General features: G+C 36.7%; 1 protein-coding gene across 1 annotated transcript; it reads left to right on the top strand.

Moving 5' to 3' along the window:
* Positions 1-8,822: 8,822 nt before the first annotated feature.
* LOC137398355 (uncharacterized PPE family protein PPE24-like) lies at positions 8,823-9,635 on the top strand. Its single transcript, XM_068084462.1, has one exon. It carries the CDS (start codon positions 8,823-8,825, stop codon positions 9,633-9,635), a length of 813 nt encoding a protein of 270 aa, XP_067940563.1.
* Positions 9,636-21,294: the final 11,659 nt, after the last annotated feature.

Genomic DNA, 21,294 nt, shown 5'->3' with positions numbered 1-21,294 from the left:
ACTGAATATTACTTTCTGCTAATTCTAAAACTTAAATGAAAAGATAATTTGAATTACAGGAGTATAATTATACACAGTGACTTGCAGGTACTCGAATGCACTTGCACTTCCAATCATACACAAAAATAATTGCAGGAAATTCGCTACACCATTGTTTAATAAAGTTGTCATTAAAGTTCAAGCCGATGGCTGTCTATGTAATATCTTCCCATCTTTTCTGAAGTCTGTCCTTTGTTAAAATAGTCGTGTATAAAAAAGATTCGCAGTGCGTGTTAAAATGCAAAATATAGTACCGTATATGATGTGGCACGTGGCAGCATTAACCTGCAACTGAGTATATATCACAAAGGTCTTTGAGGTGTTGATCACTCCTCATTGTCTCAAACTACAGGTTGTGTGTGCCATCGGGATCTGTGACAAGGATAATTTGGTCAAATATCTCAAGTGACTCTAAAGGTAACATGGCATCAGGACCGGTTGATTTCTATGCTTTGGAATGGATCATTTCTCCATAAGCTTTCTGTGATGCTGTTTAGTCTTCTTGCAACAAGCTGCAGAAGTTGGTAAAATATGGATATATCTTAGACACCTATGTCAGAAAAAGCCTTCATTCTTCATACTCAAATAAAATCTCGACAAACATAGATCAGTGTGAACCGCCTATTGAGTCTGTATTATAAAGACATTGAATTATTATCATAATTGTAAAGAAACAAGGAGAAGGAAATCATTATTTCCACAAGTAAATGAGAAATCACAATAATAGGGAATTGTCTTTTCATCTCACACAAAGAGCAAACTCTTCTCCCAGCTACTGTGAATTTCGACGATCGAAACATAAATTATTTCTTCTCGAGGTAAGATAACTCTAAAGTTTCAACAATCAGCGACAAGATCGTCGACATTTCAGCCGAGAACGTAACTTTTCGAACAGTTGTGAACAAACATGCTGATACAAAAACAAGTTTTGGTGTTTTAATTGAATAAGCTAGATGTCCTTTGAGAAAAACTTTAATATTTTGTTAATTGTCTGGGCTAGCATAATCAGAGAAATCCCACCAATGGCGTTTAAAATACATTTACAGTTGCTATTTCGATTTATAAAAACGTTTGTAAAAAACAATAACACTGTCAAGGTTACATTTCAAAAATATACGTAAGCATTTCACACGACGACAGCTTCTCCTAGTTTGTCAGTACATTACCTTGCCTTCAACCAAACAACAAACCAATTTGTCGCCTTTCAGTCTGGAATTGTCGCCGGTTTGTCTGCCGTGTCGCCTTTCCGTCTGAAGCTGTCGCCTTTCGAACCGAAAGTGTCGCCTAAGTGTCTGTCGCCCTAATGACTGTCGCCCAAAAGTCCAGTTACCGGCCTTACATCAGATGCTGAATAATATTCGTTTAATGTTCATTACTTGCTGTAAATATATATCACTGCTGTAATCTATATCATGGATTACGCAGCCCTAATTGCCCACAGCGAACTGATAAACATAATGTATTTCTACGTCTATTTTTAATTCGCTTTTATGTAGTTTTGACCCAGGGTAGGCAACCAAGTGAGTTAACATCACCAGGTTGACTATATTGCAAATTGTTTATTGTCATTTTCAATGCACCTCATACTAGGGATATATCCTGATTTGTAACTTTACTACCATACTAGAATGCCCATGCCGAGATGAGTTAGGGTGCTTTTGGATTTGCTTGGCATAGTCGATATGCTTTTATGGTAATCACCCACTTGATAATTGTATAAGACTTAAGATAATTTATGTGATGATAAAGATGATACATGATTATATGTTAAAAGCAATGGTAAAAGCTTATCAACGCTGCATTTGTGTGCCTCATCATATTATTTACAAACCATGACCTGAGGTCGTTGTCATAATCTATTATAAATAGATTAAAGTAGCCAGCCACCTGTTGTATAGCAAGTGTGTTTGGTGAACGCTGCTAATATTGTCTTTCTTTAACTCACTAACCATCCTTCAACTGATAGAGAGGTTTAATTACCTCTTTGATTGCTAATCATTGTATGTGGTGTGTAGAGAATAACTGCAAGTTTATGAGTTTGCATGAAGATCTATGATATATTTGTTTTATACTATAGTATTATCGCTTGTTACATGTTGGATGTCGTTGGATATTCGTAGAGACTAATTAAGTAACAACCGCGAGCATTGAGTAGTGTGCCGGAAGAGAGAGTGAAGTGTATTTGTTCTGAATACAATCAGCAACATACGAGTAAACAAATAGCACGTGAACCAAAGTAATATGATAATGCTACATCTCCCTTATTATATAAAGGCACCAACATAGTGTGAGCATAAAACAAAATGATAATATAAAGCGTATCTACTGAACTACTGAGTATAATAAAATGACTAATACAATAGTAAACCGACATCTACAAGTCGAGACGGTATGTCGGTTTACGGGTTCGAGTGTTCCGACGAGGAGTTGTCGTAACCTGCGGTCTGGGCGAGCTAGATAAGTGCGGTCTACTTTCTGTAGGTTCAGGAGTATTAGAGATGCGGTTGTCAGTACTCTGATTGTCAGGTAGAGGTATTATTTGTATCCTTAGATATCACACCACTTGATTCCATTTTGTCTAACTGTCTCTTTACTATCGGCAGTCTAGGAAGTGAAACATCATACGGAACGTGTAACCCCACAGGTTCAACATCGTCCCTAACTTCTATGTTGTATGACTCGGAAAGTTTACCTAAGCCTACAAAAACTTCAGGATGTTCCGTTTTAAATCTACAAAAGTCAGTAACATGTATAACATGCTCAGTATCACAGTGAACTAAACATAAAGAAACACAAGGGGTTTTGCTCAACAAATTAGTTTGCTGGTTTCGTACAATGTATAAAACTTCATTTGTATGTCTATCAGCTATTCTCAATCTAGCATTTACTTTACCTAAACAGGTAATACAGTGTTGCCAGGGCCTATGAGACGTCTATCTGACGGGCATATTTGGCAGCTATGCCAACCAAAGTCACTACACACTGACACATCCGCACCAGTGTCAAGCTTAAAATCATGTTTTACTTCATGTCTGTCATCTAAGGATACAAATAATGATGCAGACCAAGGCTTGTTTGTAATGTTAGCATGTCTAACTTCACCTAAGAACGGGTCAGGTAAGTTTACTTCAGTTACATTAGCAGTTTTCTTACGACACATAATCTTCCAGTGGCCCGTGAGGTTACAAAAGTCACATTTGGATTAGATGGCTGGACAAGACTGCTTGTTGTGCTGGGGAGTTTTGCCGCATCGAGTGCATCTAGAGTTATTGTCAGAGTTATGCTGTTTATACGTAGTCTGTGTTTGGGCCCTGTGTTTTGCAGTTTTGGGTCTCTGTGTGTGACTATTCTGGCGTTCATCTCGGTTATTGTTGTAACCTTTGGATCTCACCATGTCCACCGTACCGGTACCACCAGCAACGTTAGCTCTTACTACAGGTTGTGCTTCCTCAGCAGCTTCAAATCGCCTACATATTTCTACAGCAGCAGCTAGAGTTAAGTCTGCTTCCGACTGGAGCTTTTCACTCAGTCGGTCATCACTAACTCCTACGACTAACCTGTCTCTTAATAGTTCTTCTCTCAATGCTCCATATGCACAATTCTCTGCCTGTCTATAAAGTTTATGTATATAACTGTCCATTCCATCTTGACCTCGAATTAGTTTATTAAATTTAGCACGTTCTACTATGGTATTATTTCTGACGCCAAAGTAGTCGATGAAGGCCGTGATCACGTTATCATGTGCGTCTTCATTTATATTCCTGGCTAGTATAATATCTTCTGCTTGCTCTCCTAAAGTATATACTAATGTATTGATTTGTTCGATTTCTGGCTGTTCGGATAGCCTGCTGGCATCCCTATATCGTAACCACCTTGCCCTCCATCTAGTCCATTGAGCCGGATCTGTAAAATCGAATCTATCTGGAGATGTCAATCTTGGTGCATGAAACTTAGGAATAACAGCCGCTTGAGGGTTCTCCTCTTCTCCCATGATGAACAACTGGTCAGGAAGAGGAGTTTCGCTGCCACCATATAGTATTATCGCTTGTTACATGTTGGATATCGTTGGATATTCGTAGAGACTAATTAAGTAACAACCGCGAGCATTGAGTAGTGTGCCGGAAGAGAGGGTGAAGTGTATTTGTTCCGAATACAATCAGCAACATACGAGTAAACAAATAGCATGTGAACCAAAGTAATATGATAATGCTACATATACTCAAGGTGGTACTCCTTGGGAACCGAAAAACATTCTTAATTTAATATAAAACTGAGTCGTAATGCTTGACCTAAACTTTATACTCAGTCTTGATAAGCTATTAGGGCACATGAACTATATTTCTCTTTTTAAATACTAGGATTAAGTTTGATGTTGCTCAGAATTTCTTTCATTGTCAACAGAAATACATAGACAGGTTCATTGAGAACAATTGTCCTTAAATATGAACTTACACAATACTTTAGTAGATTTCATGTGTTCATCTTTAATGTGTTACTGGAATGTAACACTCTTTGCATAAAAATGTGTTACCATCATGGAACACCAAGTATTTGTTATCGTCTCTGACTATCATTTTTATTATACTAAAGATGGTCGAGTGGTAGAATATCACACTTCTAAACTGAGTGTCGCAGATTCAAGTAGCATGCTGCAAAACGATTGTGAAGTGCTCCAATTGCTGTCGTTCAGCAGTTCAACATCAGTGTGAGATAGTATTTTGTAATTTGTAGATTTCAATAGCCCACTTTGACCTCACATAATCACAATTATTCTAGTGGCACAGTTAATCTGTGCCAGTTTGAGAGTTGCCTGCACTTAGTCGCCTGCAGAGTCGTTAGACTCAACTATCTGTCAAGTTGTGGTTGCTCTCTGGGCATGCATATTGTCATTCTGTTAGATTATGTTGAGTTATGTGATAACATGGAAATATATATACCTTATTATATTCTATGCATTGAGTGCTTTTGGGTTTCTTAATACATCGGAAGTATCTGTATGGCATATGGGTTCCAATTGTGAATATCTCACAACTAAAAGGAATTTGTGAAAGATTTTACAGCAACGTAGGTGCAAAAATGCTGCAGTTTTTACTATAGTAAAGTCTGTCCGTATGTCTGAGGTTAGGGTTAGAGGTCAGGGCAAATGATTGCTTTTCACGGGACACAATCTCGTAACATTCAGTTTGTTATATTGACACTAGCACTTGCGCTACTCGTGAACTTCTTTAGCAGTTCAGATTAATTGTGCAGATTTTGTATTCTCTGCATTTTATGACAGGAAAAAGTATGTGGAAATGGCGTTTGAAAAATGGCGATTTATTGATACTGGACACTGGACTTTTAGAGTTAGAATTTCGGAAAAAATACAAAATAAAAATTATTAAATATGAAATATATTAGTAATTTAAACTAAAAGTTGATTTTGTGATCGAATGAAGGCATTTTTATAAAGGAAGTTTTATTTACTTACCTTTTCGTCAGATATTTGTATTTTAATATTACATTTACAGGTACAGACAGTTCCCAACCTACGAACGAGTTACGTTCCGAACGATTGTTTGTAAGGTGAATTTGTTCGTAAGTTGCTTCACTGCTATATTTTGTATTATAATTTATCTTTAAAGAATAGAGAAAGCATAATATTATTATGCTTTATTATTTATCTTGACTGATGTTCTAAAAAAAGAATCATGGAGATTGACCAACCAGAAGCTGAGATATAGCCAGCCAAACACAGGTCTACCACAAAACATAAGTGTTTTGGTAATCATCAATATATGAAGTATGAAATCGACTTGTGTGCCATTGGTCCATTAAGCCAACTAATGCGCTCTCCTATATTAATCACAGCGTTATAATTGGTTTAATCCCTGGAAGTGTAGAACAATCAAATCGGGCCTAACAATCATTGCTCTGAGAATTCCAGTCCCTCTGACGTGTAGATTAGTTTTAGAATAAAATAATTACACGCATCTATTATTTCGCAACATTCTGCTATCACTTTCTACAAATTATATTAGTTACATCATTTATTCTATACGCAGTTATATTATTATTTTGTATAATATGCATTATGATTATTATATTAATCATAAAAAATAATCATAGATAATAGATCAATAAAAAAATCAAATCAAAAGTTATCGTTTTCTTTTCTTACAGCAATATCACGGTCAAGTTTTTCTTTTTAAGATTATGGCTATAGTGAACTTACAGTCTGTTAATAGTGGCGATAATCATGAAAATCAACTGAATGCTGCAGTAGATACACAGTAGAAAAATGATGATTGAACAAAAATTCACATTCCCATTTCTTATTCTAAACGAAATGCAATCGCGGATGTCGCATATAGACTATATACGTGCCGTTCGTTGAACAGAGGATCTTCGGAGCATATCCGTGGAGATCGAGTTAAAATTTGAAGCCCAATAGTCAAAATCTGCTCTTCTGTTTTGAAAAATCATGGCGAGGGGTTGTGGGCAAATGCCTTTACCACACGATGTTTGCTTGATTTTCTTGAGAAACCAGATCTAGTCTGTAAATTATTTACTATCGCGAGAAGCGTTTCACATCTCGTAGCCAAAACAATCATTATACGTAACGGCGGTAAGGGTGTGCAACTCCGGCACATGAACATTAAGTCGATTTTATACGTCAGTGTTTTCGGGATTTTCGAAGGGTTTTCCTCTGATTCTTTATTAGGTAGACCTGCGTTTGGCTGGCTATATCTCAGCTTCTAGTGGGTCAATCTCCTTGATTCTTTTTTTAGAACATTAGTCAACACCTCAAGATAACTAATAAAGCGTAATAATATTATGCTTTCTCTATTCTTTAAGGCCTATATAAGTATATTAAAGGTTTATATAAGTATGTTTAAGGCTTGTATAAGTAACCTGTATTGGTTTGTACTGAAAAAAATATTTAATAAAATGGAGATAATACTTTGGTGGACGCCGGGCCATGACACTGCATTTCTTATTTATTGTATGTCTTGTCCTTTTTATTATATTGTTGTTTTAATTGTTATGCTATCACTTATCGTTGCTGTCTTATTTTGTGTATGTTCTGTTCGTTTATTATATGGTTGTTTCACTCGTTATGCAATTGTTATATCTGATATACCGTCATAACATTATCACTTATCGTCACTTAGATTGTTGTCATACCAACGGCTAGCGGTCCTATTTATTCACCTTGTTAGCCGGTGTGATTGCCGTTAGCCGGAACAGTTGATATTATTGTATATAAGGGAGTGCGCTCATTTAGTTGAGCAGAGAAGATAGCCGTATGCTCCTCGGCTAGTGAAATTTCCCTCGCTAATTAAAAGTTGAATGAAACTACACACGCTCTCTTCTCTTTATTTATTAGACTAGATCGTGCAGAGTAAAGCCCGGCAAATCCATTTACAATACGTACAGCAAAAATAAAAAAGTTCTTTGCGCACTGGAGATACATTCACACAACTATGCACGGCAACGAACTGGTCAGAAAAAAGTTGATGCTGGGTGGTGCTTTTGAGTAGTGCCTACGCTCAGACCTGTTCGTATGTACCGTTGTTTGTAACTCGAATGTTCATAAATAGGGAAACGTCTGTGCTAGTAAACATTGATTTATGATGTTAGGTTAAGAAACCTAGCTTGAGATCCTGGTCAGTGTTTATGACTTGCAGGCTGATATGTATATCAAGGGTGTTTCTTGCAGGTTAAAAAGTTTTCATTGTATCCATGTACTGATCATCACCTAATCGGTATAGTAGCTATTGTGTTGTTTACTAACCACAAAATTAAATATGGAGAGGATAACTCCTAGTTATTGGTTATCAGTAACCCTGTGCTAAATTGAATAAATTTACACTTATACAGTATCAATAGCATTATAATTTGACTTTTTTAAGTACATAGAGGGGTGAGATTACTTGGCAGGTTTTTCCCTTATCGTGAGGGTGCAGGTTCCCATTAACTGTGATGATCGAGGGAACCCTGTGATTAATACGACAATCACGATCTCTTTTTGAGCTGTACTCATACTGTGTTGTTGGGCAGCCATTGCACATTTGCAATAGGTTTTTGTATAAGTATGAGAACTGAGCATTAACAAAGTAGCTAGCCAATTATATCCATGCTTGCAGAAGCTGGCCCAATCACCATTGAGATATGCCCGAGCAGTCTCTCATCAATAGACAAGGTGATTGAAGCTCTCGTGCTTGTTGGAGATCATTGTCTGAGATATGCTGAGTTTCATACCTCTTTCTCAAACCAACCACAAGGTGAGCAGATTTTTACCAATTGTTACTCATTTTATTTCATCTCTTGTATGACCCATCAACTCAATAATATAATGATTGTAGATCCTATATTTTTCGCCATCTGTGTCTTCTTGACTTCAGTGAAACAATTTTGGCAGTAATTGTCCAGGATAAATTCTTACTAGAATAAAGCAAGATTGCACTTCGTCTCTCACCTCAATGAATGGTTCATGTCTATTGGTCCAGATGTTAGACTATAGTTCACAGTGAAACAGACTCAGTAGTTGATACACTGGTTGGTTTGCAGCTTTCTAAAATCCAGATATTATTGCTTAAGGGGGTTGAAATGTTTTCAAAGGTTTGCCGAATGTTAGAAGTTTTTATTTAGGAAAATGGTTTTCACTTGCCGATTTGCTAAGTTTTAAGGCCCTCATAGTTAAGATATGTTTAACTAAAATAAACTTTACACATAATCCATACAATCTCACAAAATGGCGTATAATTTCCCAACACTTGGGGCTGTTCTTGTTGCTCGATATGCCATCTCATACCATGCCATCTCATACCATGCCGTCTCATACCATGTCGTCTCATACCATGCCGTCTTATACCATGACATTTCATACCATGACTATTCATACCAAGACATTTCATACCTTGACATTTCATACCATGACATATCGTACCATGCCATCTCATACCATGCCATATCATACCATGCCAGCTCATACTATGCCAGCTCATACCATGCCATCTCTTACCATGCCATCTCTTACCATGCTGTCTCATACCATGACATTTCATACCATGACATTTCATACCATGACATCTCATACTATGCCATCTTATACCATGCCATCTTATACCATGCCATCTCATATCATGCCATCTCATACTATGCCATCTCCTACCATGCCATCTCCTACCATACCAGCTCATACCATGTCATCTCCTACCATGCCATCTCCTACCATGCCCTCTCATACCATGATGTTTCATACCGTGACATTTCATACCATGACATTTCATACCGTGACATTTCATACCATGACATTTCATACCATGACATCTTATACCATGCCATATCATACCATGCCATCTCCTACCTTACCATCTCATACCATGCCACATCTTACCATACCAGCTCATATCATGCCATCTCTTACCATTTCATCCCATTTCATACCATACCATCTCTTACCATCTCATACCATACAATTTTATACCACACCATCTTATACCATACCATCTTATGTCATGCCATATCATACCATATCATATCGTACCATACCATCTCATATCATGCCGTACCATACCATCTCATACCATTCCATCTCATACCGTGTATGATTGCATATAAAAATGCAAATTTTTAATGTTCGTTTTTATGTATGTATTTTTAGCTTCAAATTTAGTACAGTGCATGAGAGCTCAGGTTCTCTATCTCTATTCATCTTCAGTGGCAAGGATTTTAGCTTGTTTAATTAATCACTTGTCTAATATTGTCTATCAACTGTTTTAGCATCATAGAGTGTGTTTCTTGATGCCATGATGATAACGATCTGGTTTTCCTGTTTTGAAAAATACTTAGAAATGGAATTGTTGAGCCAAAACTGTTATCAACTGTTTTAGCTCTGATCTACAGGAGAAAGTGATTGTATGGATTTCCTAATCTAGGTTGGAAGGAAGAATTGGACGAAATCAGAGAAACAGTCAACTTAATTGAAACAGGTTTATAGTTTTATCTTCTGCTTGTTTCCTCACTTTTATCATATACTGAACATGACATGGAGTGTCTCTAGGTTGCTCTTATTGTCTAAATCTTGCATGTTTTCAATTTCAGAGACACAACATGTAATTTGGCAGCTGATTGATTTATCATTGTCAGCTAAACTGGTCTAGAATAAGTTATGAACCGTTTCAATTGACACCGGGGACAATCAAAACCATCTAACAAACAATGAAAAAAACGAGATTGCTGGGGTTCACAGTTCAGAATTATCAGAATCATAATATTTTACATTTTGTGGAGCTTTTTACGTGTTTTAAATGAGTTTGTTTGTGCAGGTGGAAAGCCTGAGTTTTTTGGCTGTTATATACCTCAGTCAGTAGTCAGTCCAACCACATAAAACACAGCTCTCTCTGAAGTACGCCGGTAAACACACTCTGTTGGACTTCTCCAATCAGTGGCTCATCAGTGAGTATTACATGGAATTCTAATCACTGTGTGGATTCTCTAAACTTGTTTGGTCATGTTATGCACGTGTCCTGTCAGTCCCTTGCTCTGTTATGGCATGCACTTGCTTTGCCATTTTATATCATCAGTGTGATGGTCATTTCCTGTTCACCTAGTTCTCAGATATTTTATGAATCTCATGCTGTGTGATGTTATTGTATTTATTTTTGTGTGCTATAACTCTGCAGCTATAACTCTGAGTTAACTGTGGAGGATGAATATCATAGATATAAAAAGGCTGTTGCTGAAAATGCTTATGGAAGCCTTATTAAGTACAATCTGAAGGGTATCTGGAGCTTATTAAAACATTCAGGACACAAATTAACACATGCTGAGCTTAAATTAAATTTTAGCATTTCATATTATCTCAAGTTTTCTTTACACTATATTTCAGCTGATTTTCATCTACCTGCGCGACCTACTTGTTAGGTGGCATCAGCTGGTTAGATGCCACCTGTTTAGCTTGTCATGTCACCGCAGCTGACAGATGTGTTCTGGTTAATATCAGCGAATACCTGCTTCTGCCATGATTCCTAGACATTCATACCAGGCAATGCATATTCTCCCTCCTTAACCACTCAGTCCATCAGGTAAGCTGCTACTGATATTACAATACACGTTCTTACAACATGATAATCTGTTTCATAACATTTACGTTACTGGAACAGATTATTATGTTGTACCAGTTGTACTGCATTTATAATGCATACTGCCCAGTAGTACCGTGTTATTGTGGCATGCTTACCGTGGCTTTTGCACTGCTAATGCAACTACATAGACATCCAAGCAAAGATTTACTGTGACTGCAATCCATTTAACATATGGACAGCAGGCAGTACTTATTAATCTGATATTGCGACTTTTATAAAGGTCAGTCATAATTGTTTTATAAATTTGTGTAATTTTTATAACTGCAACACATAATCTACCTTTTTAATTCAGTATCTACATGTAATGTACCTTTGTAATTAATTAGGTCATTTCAGTATCCAGATATACTAACATGGCTGATGTATGTTAGAAGTCAGTGTATTGAATTCTGTCTCTGGCTACATGTTTGTTCTGATGGTAATAAGTTCACATCAGGTAAATAAGTATACAGACTCAGTATCACTAACACATCTTCAATCTCAAAATAAATATCCATCCCTCAACCTGTACAAATGCTCTTAGGCTATTTTTTATTTGTTTTCACCAAAAGCCTGTAACACTACTCTTGTTGGCCCTAGAACAAGTATACTTGAGCTATGGCTCTCGCATCAAGGATCTCTCCACCCTGCCTAGATCACTTAAGCTATAGGCACCTCACATTCATCACTGACTCACCGTCTACAGTCATCCCAACTTCTTTGAACTCTTCTGCTTCCTCTCTTGCAGCTTCAAAGTGTAAGTTTCAACTTCTTTTTTTACCTCCTCATCAGACCTACTATGTCCATCCTAGTACCTCCTTTCTTCCTCTCCGGTGTGACTAATGCTCCTTCTCCTTGTTGTATCTCTGTCTTGCCTTTTTCATATGCCAGCCTATCTCTCTCTCCTGTTTATGAGTAACCATGGATAATATTCCTCTCTTCTCAGGTAACAGACTGATTTAGGATGGGTTATTATCCTCTAAGGATATTTTATATAAAGGGAGTTGTGATACTATACTTAAAAAGGTAAGACAACTTTTCTCACTAATAGACAACCTAGTGCTGGATAACGAGTGCATTCGGTTTTTCGATAGTTGTTCTCTCTCGGTTCATCGATTCAGAAGGAGAAAACAACTGTGTATGAACTGAATTTCACATCACGATTCGATTCAGTGTTTGTGCATGCCCACGCAGCAGTTTCCTAAGCAAATTTTCGTGAGAGCATCGATCAGTCAGCAAATGAGTTTAGGGTTTTTTCATCCAAATTGCAGCAATAGCCTTGACTCTTGCCAAGTAAACTCATGTGATGTTTTGTAGTTAAGAGACTTATATTTGTAATATCTTATTATGGTATTAATCTTCATTGATTGTATTTGTCCTGAGTATATTGTAATTTTTTATTTACACTATTCAATTGTTTTTAAATTCCGTAATCAATTTGATGTTGATTCATTAAATTTTAAAGAGGATAAATTTTTTCAAATTGTACTGGTTAATTAATATGAATATAATTAAAATTTTCACCATTAATTAAACGTTTTTTTTGCAAATATTAATTATTAGTTTACTATTTATTAATAAATATACAAATCTCGGTTCGATGCGGTTCCTAATGCCAATATGAGTAAACTGAAGTAACAATTGAAGATTCGGTTTCATTCAGTATTCAGGAGAAAACAACTCTGAAATTGAATGCATAGTGCAGGTAGACATCGAACGACTCTAAGACAACCCTAGTATTAGACATCATCTTCTCTACTACCCGTTGCTGCTAGCATTGTCTTATCAAACACTTCTAATCTCAACCGAGTATTTTTATTTTACACAATGTTATCTCATTTCCTGTCCACGGGCTTTATGTTAGTCCACAGATGTGTTTCATATGTCTGTGAACTACAATATATGACCCGCATACCATGTTTTACATACCTGGTCTAGCATTTGCTAAAACTGAAAGATGAATTGTTATTCATTCAGTGATTCACCTATGTCTCACAAGCAGTAAAACCTTAACATATTTGTAGATAAATGAGCCGATCCGAGGACATCACATTGGAGTTGTGCACTCATTGCTACCACTTACTGCATTCAAATAAAACAACTTGCAACACCTGGTTGGTCCTTTTTTGTTGTAGTAGCTTAATAACTGTTAGTTTACATTCAACACTAAAGGAGAGTGGAGAGAGCAAGAGTTGGATGTAAATATTACTGCATTATGCATTGTTACTGCATAATGCATGTCACAAACATGCATTATGCAGTAACAATGCATAATGCATGTTTGTAATTACATGTATGCAATTGTGCATATTTGTGTACTTTTACTACTAATAAGTAGGCAGTATACATGCAGTACAACTAATCATTAATACGTAGTAAGCAGTATTAGTGCAGTATTGGTAGGGATACAGTGCAGTATTGGTAGGGATACAGTGCAGTATTAGTAGGTACACAGTGCAGTATTGGTAGGCATACAGTGCAGTATTGGTAGGCATACAGTGCAGTATTGGTAGGCATACAGTACAGAATTGGTAGGCCTACAATGCAGTACTTGTAGGCGTACAGGGCAGTATCGGTAGGCATACGGTGCAGTATTGGTAGGTTTACAGTGCAATATTGGCAGGCATACAGTGTAGTATTGATAGATATACATTGCAGTATTGGTAGCATACAGTGGAGTAATGGTAGGCATACATTGCAGTATTGGTAGGCATACAATGCAGTATTGGTAGGTTTACAGTGCAGTATTGGCAGGCATACAGTGTAGTATTGATAGATATACATTGCAGTATTGGTAGCATACAGTGGAGTATTGGTAGGTCTACAGTGTAGTATTGGTAGGCATACATTTCAGTATTGGTAGGCATACAATGCAGTATTGGTAGGCATACAATGTAGTATTGGTAGGTTTACAGTGCAGTATTGGCAGGCATACAGTGTAGTATTGATAGATATACAGTGCAGTATTGGTAGCATACATTGGAGTATTGGCAGGCCTACAGTGCAGTATTGGTAGGTATACAGTGCAGTATTGGTAGGTATACAGTGCAGTAATGGTAGGCTTACAGTGCCGTATTGGTAGGCCTACAGTGCTGTATTGGTAGTCCTACATTTGCTGTATAACCTACTGCCAATTGTTCAGTAGTGTAGTGCAGTACTGGAGCGTTTCTAGGGCACATGTCATAGTGCTGCATGCATTAGGCTATTTCGCATGACATGTTTAAATGACATGACTGTTTAAACATACTATATATGTATATATAATATGCATCATAGCATTGGAGTCCATATGCTTTTGATGATATTGGAGTTAGCATGTGAGTCCATATGTTTGTAATGATATGGGAGTTAGCATGTGAGTCGGTATGTTTGTAATGATATGGGAGTTAGCATGTGAGTTCATATGCTTGTAATGATGTAGGAGATAGTATGTGAGTCCATATGCTTATAATGTTATGAGAGTTAACATGTGAGTCAATATGCTTGTAATTATATGGGAGTTAGCATGTGAGTCCATATGCTTGTAATGATATGAAAGTTACCAGGTGAGTCCATATGCTGGTAATGATATGGAAGTTAGTATGCCAGTCAGTATGCTTGCAATGATATGGAAGTTAGCATGTGAGTCAATATGCTTGTAATGATATGGAAGTTAGCATGTGAGTCCATATGCTGGTAATGATATGGAAGTTAGTATGGGAGTCAGTATGCTCGCAATGATATGGAAGTTAGCATGTGAGTCTATATGCTTGTAATGATGAGGGAGTCAGCATGTGGGTCTGTATGCTTGTAATGATATGAGAGTTAGCATATGAGTTCATGTGATTGTAATGATATACAATGTAGGAGTTAGCATGTGGGTCCATATGCTTGTAATGATATGGGAGTTAGAATGTGAGTCCATATGCTTGTAATGATATGGGAGTTAGTATGTGAGTCCATATGCTTGTAATGATATGGGAGTTAGTATATGATTCCATATGCTTGTAATGATATGGGAGTTAGCATGTGAGTCCATTTGCTTGTAATGATATCGGAGTTAGTATGTGAGTTCGTATGCTTGTAATGATATTGGAGTTACCATGTGAGTCCATATGCTTGTAATGATTTGGGAGTTAGTATGTGAGTCAATTTGCTTGTAATGGAATTGGAGTTAGCATGTGAGTCAATATGCTTGTAATGATATGGGAATTAGCATGTGAGTCCATATGATTGTAATGAAATTGGAGTTAGCATGTGAGTCCATATGCTTGTAATGATATAGAAGTTAGCATGTGAGTCAATATATTTGTAATAGTATGGGAGCTAGTATGCGAGTCCATATGCTTGTAATGATATGGGAGTTAGCATGTGAGTTAATATGCTTGTAATGATATGAGAGTTAGCAAATGACTCCATATGCTTCTGATGATATGGAAGTTACTATGTGAGTGCATATGCTTATAATGTTATGAGAGTTAGCATGTGAGTCAATATGCTTGTAATGATATGGAAGTTAGCATGTGTGTCCATATGCTTGTAATGATATGGAAGTTACTATGTGAGTCAACATTTTTGTAACAATATGGAAGTTATTATGTGAGTCAGTATGCTTGCAATGATATGGAAGTTAGTAAGTGAGTCAATATGCTTGTAATGATATGGAAGTTAGCATGTGTGTCCATATGCTTGTAATGATATGGAAGTTACTATGTGAGTCAATATGCTTGTAACGATATGGAAGTTATTATGTGAGACAGTATGCTTGTGATGATATGGAAGTTAGCATGTGAGTATATATGCTTGTAATAAAATGGAAGTTAGCATGTGAGTCCATATGCTTGTAATGATATGGAAATTAGTATGTGAGTCAGTATGCTTGTAATGATATGGAAGTTAGTATGTGAGTCAGTATGCTTGCAATGATGTGGAAGTTAGCACGTTAGTCAATATGCTTGTAATGATATGGAAGTTAGCATGTGAGTCCGTATGCTTGTAATAATATAGAAGTTAGCATGTGAGTCCATATGCTTGTAATGATATGGAAATTAGTATGTGAGTCAGTATGCTTGTAATGATATGGGAGTTAGTATGTGAATCAATTTGCTTGCAATGATATGGAAGTTAGCATGTGAGTCAATATGCTTGTAATGATATGGAAGTTAGCATGTGAGTCCATTTGCTTGTAGTGATATGGAAGTTAGTATGTGAGTCAGTATGCTTGCAATGATATGGAAGTTAGCATGTGAGTCTATATGCTTGTAATGATCTGGAAGTTGGCATGTGGGTTCATATGCTTGTTATGAATTGGAAGTTAGCATGTGAGTCTATATGCTTGTAATGATATGGAAGTTAGTATGTGAGTCAGTATGCTTGCAATGATGTGGAAGTTAGCACGTTAGTCAATATGCTTGTAATGATATGGAAGTTAGCATGTGAGTCCGTATGCTTGTAATAATATAGAAGTTAGCATGTGAGTCCATATGATTGTAATGATATTGGAGTTAGCATATCAGTCCATATGTTTGTAATGATATGGGAGTTAGTATGTGAGTCCATATGCTTGTAATGATATTGAAGTTAGCGTCTGAGTCAATATTTTTGTAATGGTATGGGAGTTAGAATGCGAGTCCATATGCTTGTAATGATTTGGGAGTTAGCATGTGAGTCAATATGCTTGAAATGATATGAGAGTTAGCATATGAGTCCATATGCTTGTAAGGATATGGAAGTTAGTATGCGAGTCGATATGCTTGCAATGATATGGGAGTTAGTATGTGAGTCCATATGCTTATAATGTTATGAGAGTTAGCATGTGAGTCAATATGCTTGTAATGATATCGGAGTTAGCATGTGAGACCATATGCTTGCAATGATATGGAAGTTAGCATGTGAGTCCATATGCTTGTAATGATATGGAAGTTAGTATGTGAGTCAATATGCTTCCAATCATATTGAAGCTAGCATGTGAGTCTATATGCTTGTAATGATATGGAAGTTAGCATGTGAGTCCATACGCTTGTAATGAACGGGAAGTTAGCATGTGAGTCCATATACTTGTAATGATATGGAAGTTTGTATGTGAGTCAATTTGCTTGTAATGATATTGGAGTCAGCATGTCAGTCCGTATGCCTGTAATGGTATGGGAGTTAGCATGTGAGTCTATATGCTTGTTATGATATTGGAGTTAGCATGTGAGTCAATTTGCTTCTAATGATATGGAAGTTACTATGTGAGTCCATATGCTTGTTATGATATGGAAGTTAGTATGTGAGTCCATATGCTTATAATGTTATGAGAATTAGCATGTGAGTCAATATGCTTGTAATGATATGGGAGTTAGCATGTGAGTCTATATGCTTGTTATGATATTGGAGTTAGCATGTGAGTCAATTTGCTTCTAATGATATGGAAGTTACTATGTGAGTCCATATGCTTGTTATGATATGGAAGTTAGTATGTGAGTCCATATGCTTATAATGTTATGAGAATTAGCATGTGAGTCAATATGCTTGTAATGATATGGGAGTTAGCATGTGAGTCCATATGCTTGTAATGATATGGGAGTCAGCACATCAGTCCATGTGCTTGTAATGATATAGAAGTTAGCACCTGAGTCCATATGATTGTAATGATAGGGAAGTGAGCATGTGAGTCCATATCAATATTAATATAAAGTTGTTTACAAACTGTTGGCTTTGGAGTTGTCACACCTCCTTAACTGAAGGACTAGAATATTATTTATGTAAGCATTTGTTATTCGGTGAGCACAGGGGGTGAATTGTAGGGTCGGGTCACTGTAGGGTCATTGTGCACAACTACAAACATGTTTTCTGTTATGTTTAGGTTTTTAGTTTGTTGGTGGTTTTTCTGAGGATAGGAACGAATTAATTTGTATATAGTATTTTTGTGTAGGAAAAGTTGATTTGACACAAGACAGAATTGGCATATTCGCTTTATCCTGGAACACATTAAGCTTGTATGTTGAGGTATGACAGTATATGCCTATGGTTGTTGGTTGTTTCACCAGTTCCATCTTAAGCATCATAACTGGTATCTTTCTCACTGCTATTATATTGTTGATAGACATGATCGAGGTCACCTGCTCCCACCTGTCAGAAGACTACCAGGTAATCATCTTGGCTGTGATTGACCATCACTTTAGTAATATTCTCTACTTGACTACTAGCTCTGAGGTGTGAGGGTTGAGAGAATTCACCGTGGTAAGTACAACTTCTCTTTGGTATTCAGTTATAATCAAAGCAAGAAATAGTGTAGATGCTATTGTTTATATGGTTCAAATTCAATACAGTTGACGCTCCCATAGTCTATACCTCTTATAACTTTAATTCCAGATAACGTAAATAATTAATGTGAAGTTTTTGCTTCGTGTTACGTAAAAATTTCCATATAACTAAAAGCGTCAAGTCAAGCAGGTTCACAAAATTGATTTGAATGTTGATCAAACTCGCTGCACTTATGAAAGACAAATTGACCAGTTAATAGCATTATATCTATTATATATACAACTTACATTACATTTTAGTTTGTCATGATAGACCGTCACGTCACTGTCATGTAGTGCGAGTTTTATGATTCTCAAAACTGTATCGAATCCATCGTGCTTGTGAATCATGGAAACGGAACTTATGATTAATGCGCATTTGATTATCGTTGGCTATTACATTAAAAACATTTTCACGCTTCAGTCGTTTTTATTCCAATTTCAGCAGTCTCAATGCGCCAATGTTCCGAACGATCGCTGCTAAGATCGTTACAAGACTGCTTAGCTATTTATAGAGTCATTAATTAGGCTAATACTTGACTTATGGGGTCAAGTACTGATGTTAAATCCGCATCACCAGGTGTTCATTGAAACGCTCGATTGCTAAGTAACTCAACTTGCAGATCGTTCGAATTGTGTGAAACATGTGGATTATGCGAGTCTTGGAAACATAGTGTATATATTACACACAAACTTCCTATGTAGTATTCTCTAGCAGAGGAGACAACTTCAAAGCTACCATAGCTTCTCCAACTTGAACAGTACCCTAGGACACTTATATTTCGCTAGTATTTAGTTTCGTGAGTAGCATACAGAGTAGCATACAGAGTAAAATTTCACTGCAACTTAATTTCGCAGCTCTGGTGAGTGCGAAAATATAGTGATGTGAAAATAAATGCAGTGGAACAAATATAGTTAGATTCCTCAGGTTCAGTTCACCGATGAAAAAAAATTTCAATTTGCGACTAGTTTGTAATTGTGAACCGCAGGTAGAATGGTGTGGTCAAGGCCGATAATGCAATTTGATCACTTGCTGCCATTTGTTTTTTAGACTATCAACATACCCGTATTTCATTGGTCGGCTGAGCCGCCCCACTTTTTTGGGAAATTTTCACGGCTAAGTACAGTCAACCTCGGATAACTCGCCCTCGGATAGAATCTAACATTTCGTCTCAAACACAAGGTTAACTTGAACGGATTTGTTTGGTCAGTTCCAACGCAATGATAAATTGCTTGAGATAACTCGACCTCAACATCATTAATTATTATTAATTATTCCAAAAGTTATTTGTCCAACGGCCATGGAGACGGGTTTTATCGCTGTAGAATTTCACTTTATTCCAATCCATAGAGACAAATATCAACTTTTAGTAGTTTTTAGGCATCATTATTATCATCATCAGCGGCAAAATATTCCTGTTAACTACTTTTTTAAAGGTTTGCAAACATCAAGTTTTACCAAACACCCGCTTGGCCATGTTCCATCAAAAGCGTAAAAACCTTCCTTGTTAAAACGCTCAAAAGAAAAAGATGTCTTTTTTTCTGAGCGTTTTAACTGCGGTCAAGTTTTGCCTATTTTAATTTTAAAACGTTTCGTCTGTCACATCACCTAAAACAAATCTCCAAAAATAGAAAAATGTTGACACTTTCCGACAAAAATGTTTAAAACTTCACATGAGAGGCCCGGCTGAGGCCCTATATGAGAGAAACCTGTTGGGGGTTTTACACCGCCCCTTCCACATCCTTAGGTGTTCATATCTAGTCGCCTAACATTAGCCGCCCCAACGAGCAACCAGTTAATACAAGCCTGACTATCAATGAACAAAGCTATTTAATTTCGCGTTTTCGCTCGTTCGTTATGATAGTTTAGTTTCAAACATGAAATTTTCGCAAGAGGATGACTCCGCAAAAAACGCGAAAGTTCGATGAGGCAAATACATAAGTGCCCTAGGGTATCTCCATAAGCCAACCCTTATCTCTAGTATCAGTCACTAGAGTGTAATTGATGAAGGTATTGTCACCCTTTTGCTCCAGTCTGTGAAGCATGGAGAAGATGTGAAGCAAGATATTGTCGAATTACTGGTATTGAGGGAGTCTCTGAAGCATGGAGTTTACCATTATCAATCAGTCAGTTTTTACACAAATTGCAACGTTGTGATCATAACTTAACAAAACAGTTCCATAGCAGTGCGTGGTCTAGAGTTTCCTGCTAAATGGATCACCCTGTTTGTAGCTCTTCAACTATAGCTTTGTTCCTTTCCGATTAGCATTAGTTCGAGCATCAAGTAGTAAAAACAGCATAGCAGTTTGTGTTAAAATCTATTTGTGTACTTAACCCTTTTGCAGGTATAGCATCAAGTATCAGCATCGAGTAGTGAAAACAGCATTTCTGTTAAAATCTATTTGTGTACTTCAGAATATCTATTTGAAAATAAAACAAAGTCTTGGCCTACAACTGAATTACCTCTTCATTTTTACTCCTACCGATTTAATACTAAGACAGAACAAGAGGATACAAGACCGACAGGAGCTGTAAAAACTGGTGTAACCCTTACTGTCATAATACTTTGAAATAAATAAAAAATATAAAATAATTTGCTGAAGCTAAGGATATACTTTAAAATATTAACTGCCTTTTGTGTTAAAGCAAATCAATCTGGTTTTTAATGTTTGCTATTCATGAGTGTAAACAGTATCATATAATCTGCCCTTTTTTCGCTCGTTCACTACACTCCTGTAGTCTATCTGCTACTGCTTGTTTCTTTAACATGGCATCTTATTACCTTCACAAGTGCATCACGATTAGGTGTGATATCTTAAGTAGCTGAACAAAACAATGTCATTCATGTGTTTATTTGTTAATCTTGATCACTAATTTG

The sequence above is a fragment of the Watersipora subatra genome, chromosome 6, assembly GCF_963576615.1.
Source record: "Watersipora subatra chromosome 6, tzWatSuba1.1, whole genome shotgun sequence".
In the NCBI taxonomy this organism is placed as follows: Eukaryota; Metazoa; Bryozoa; class Gymnolaemata; order Cheilostomatida; family Watersiporidae; genus Watersipora; species Watersipora subatra.
This window is presented reverse-complemented; position numbering and strand designations above follow the sequence as displayed.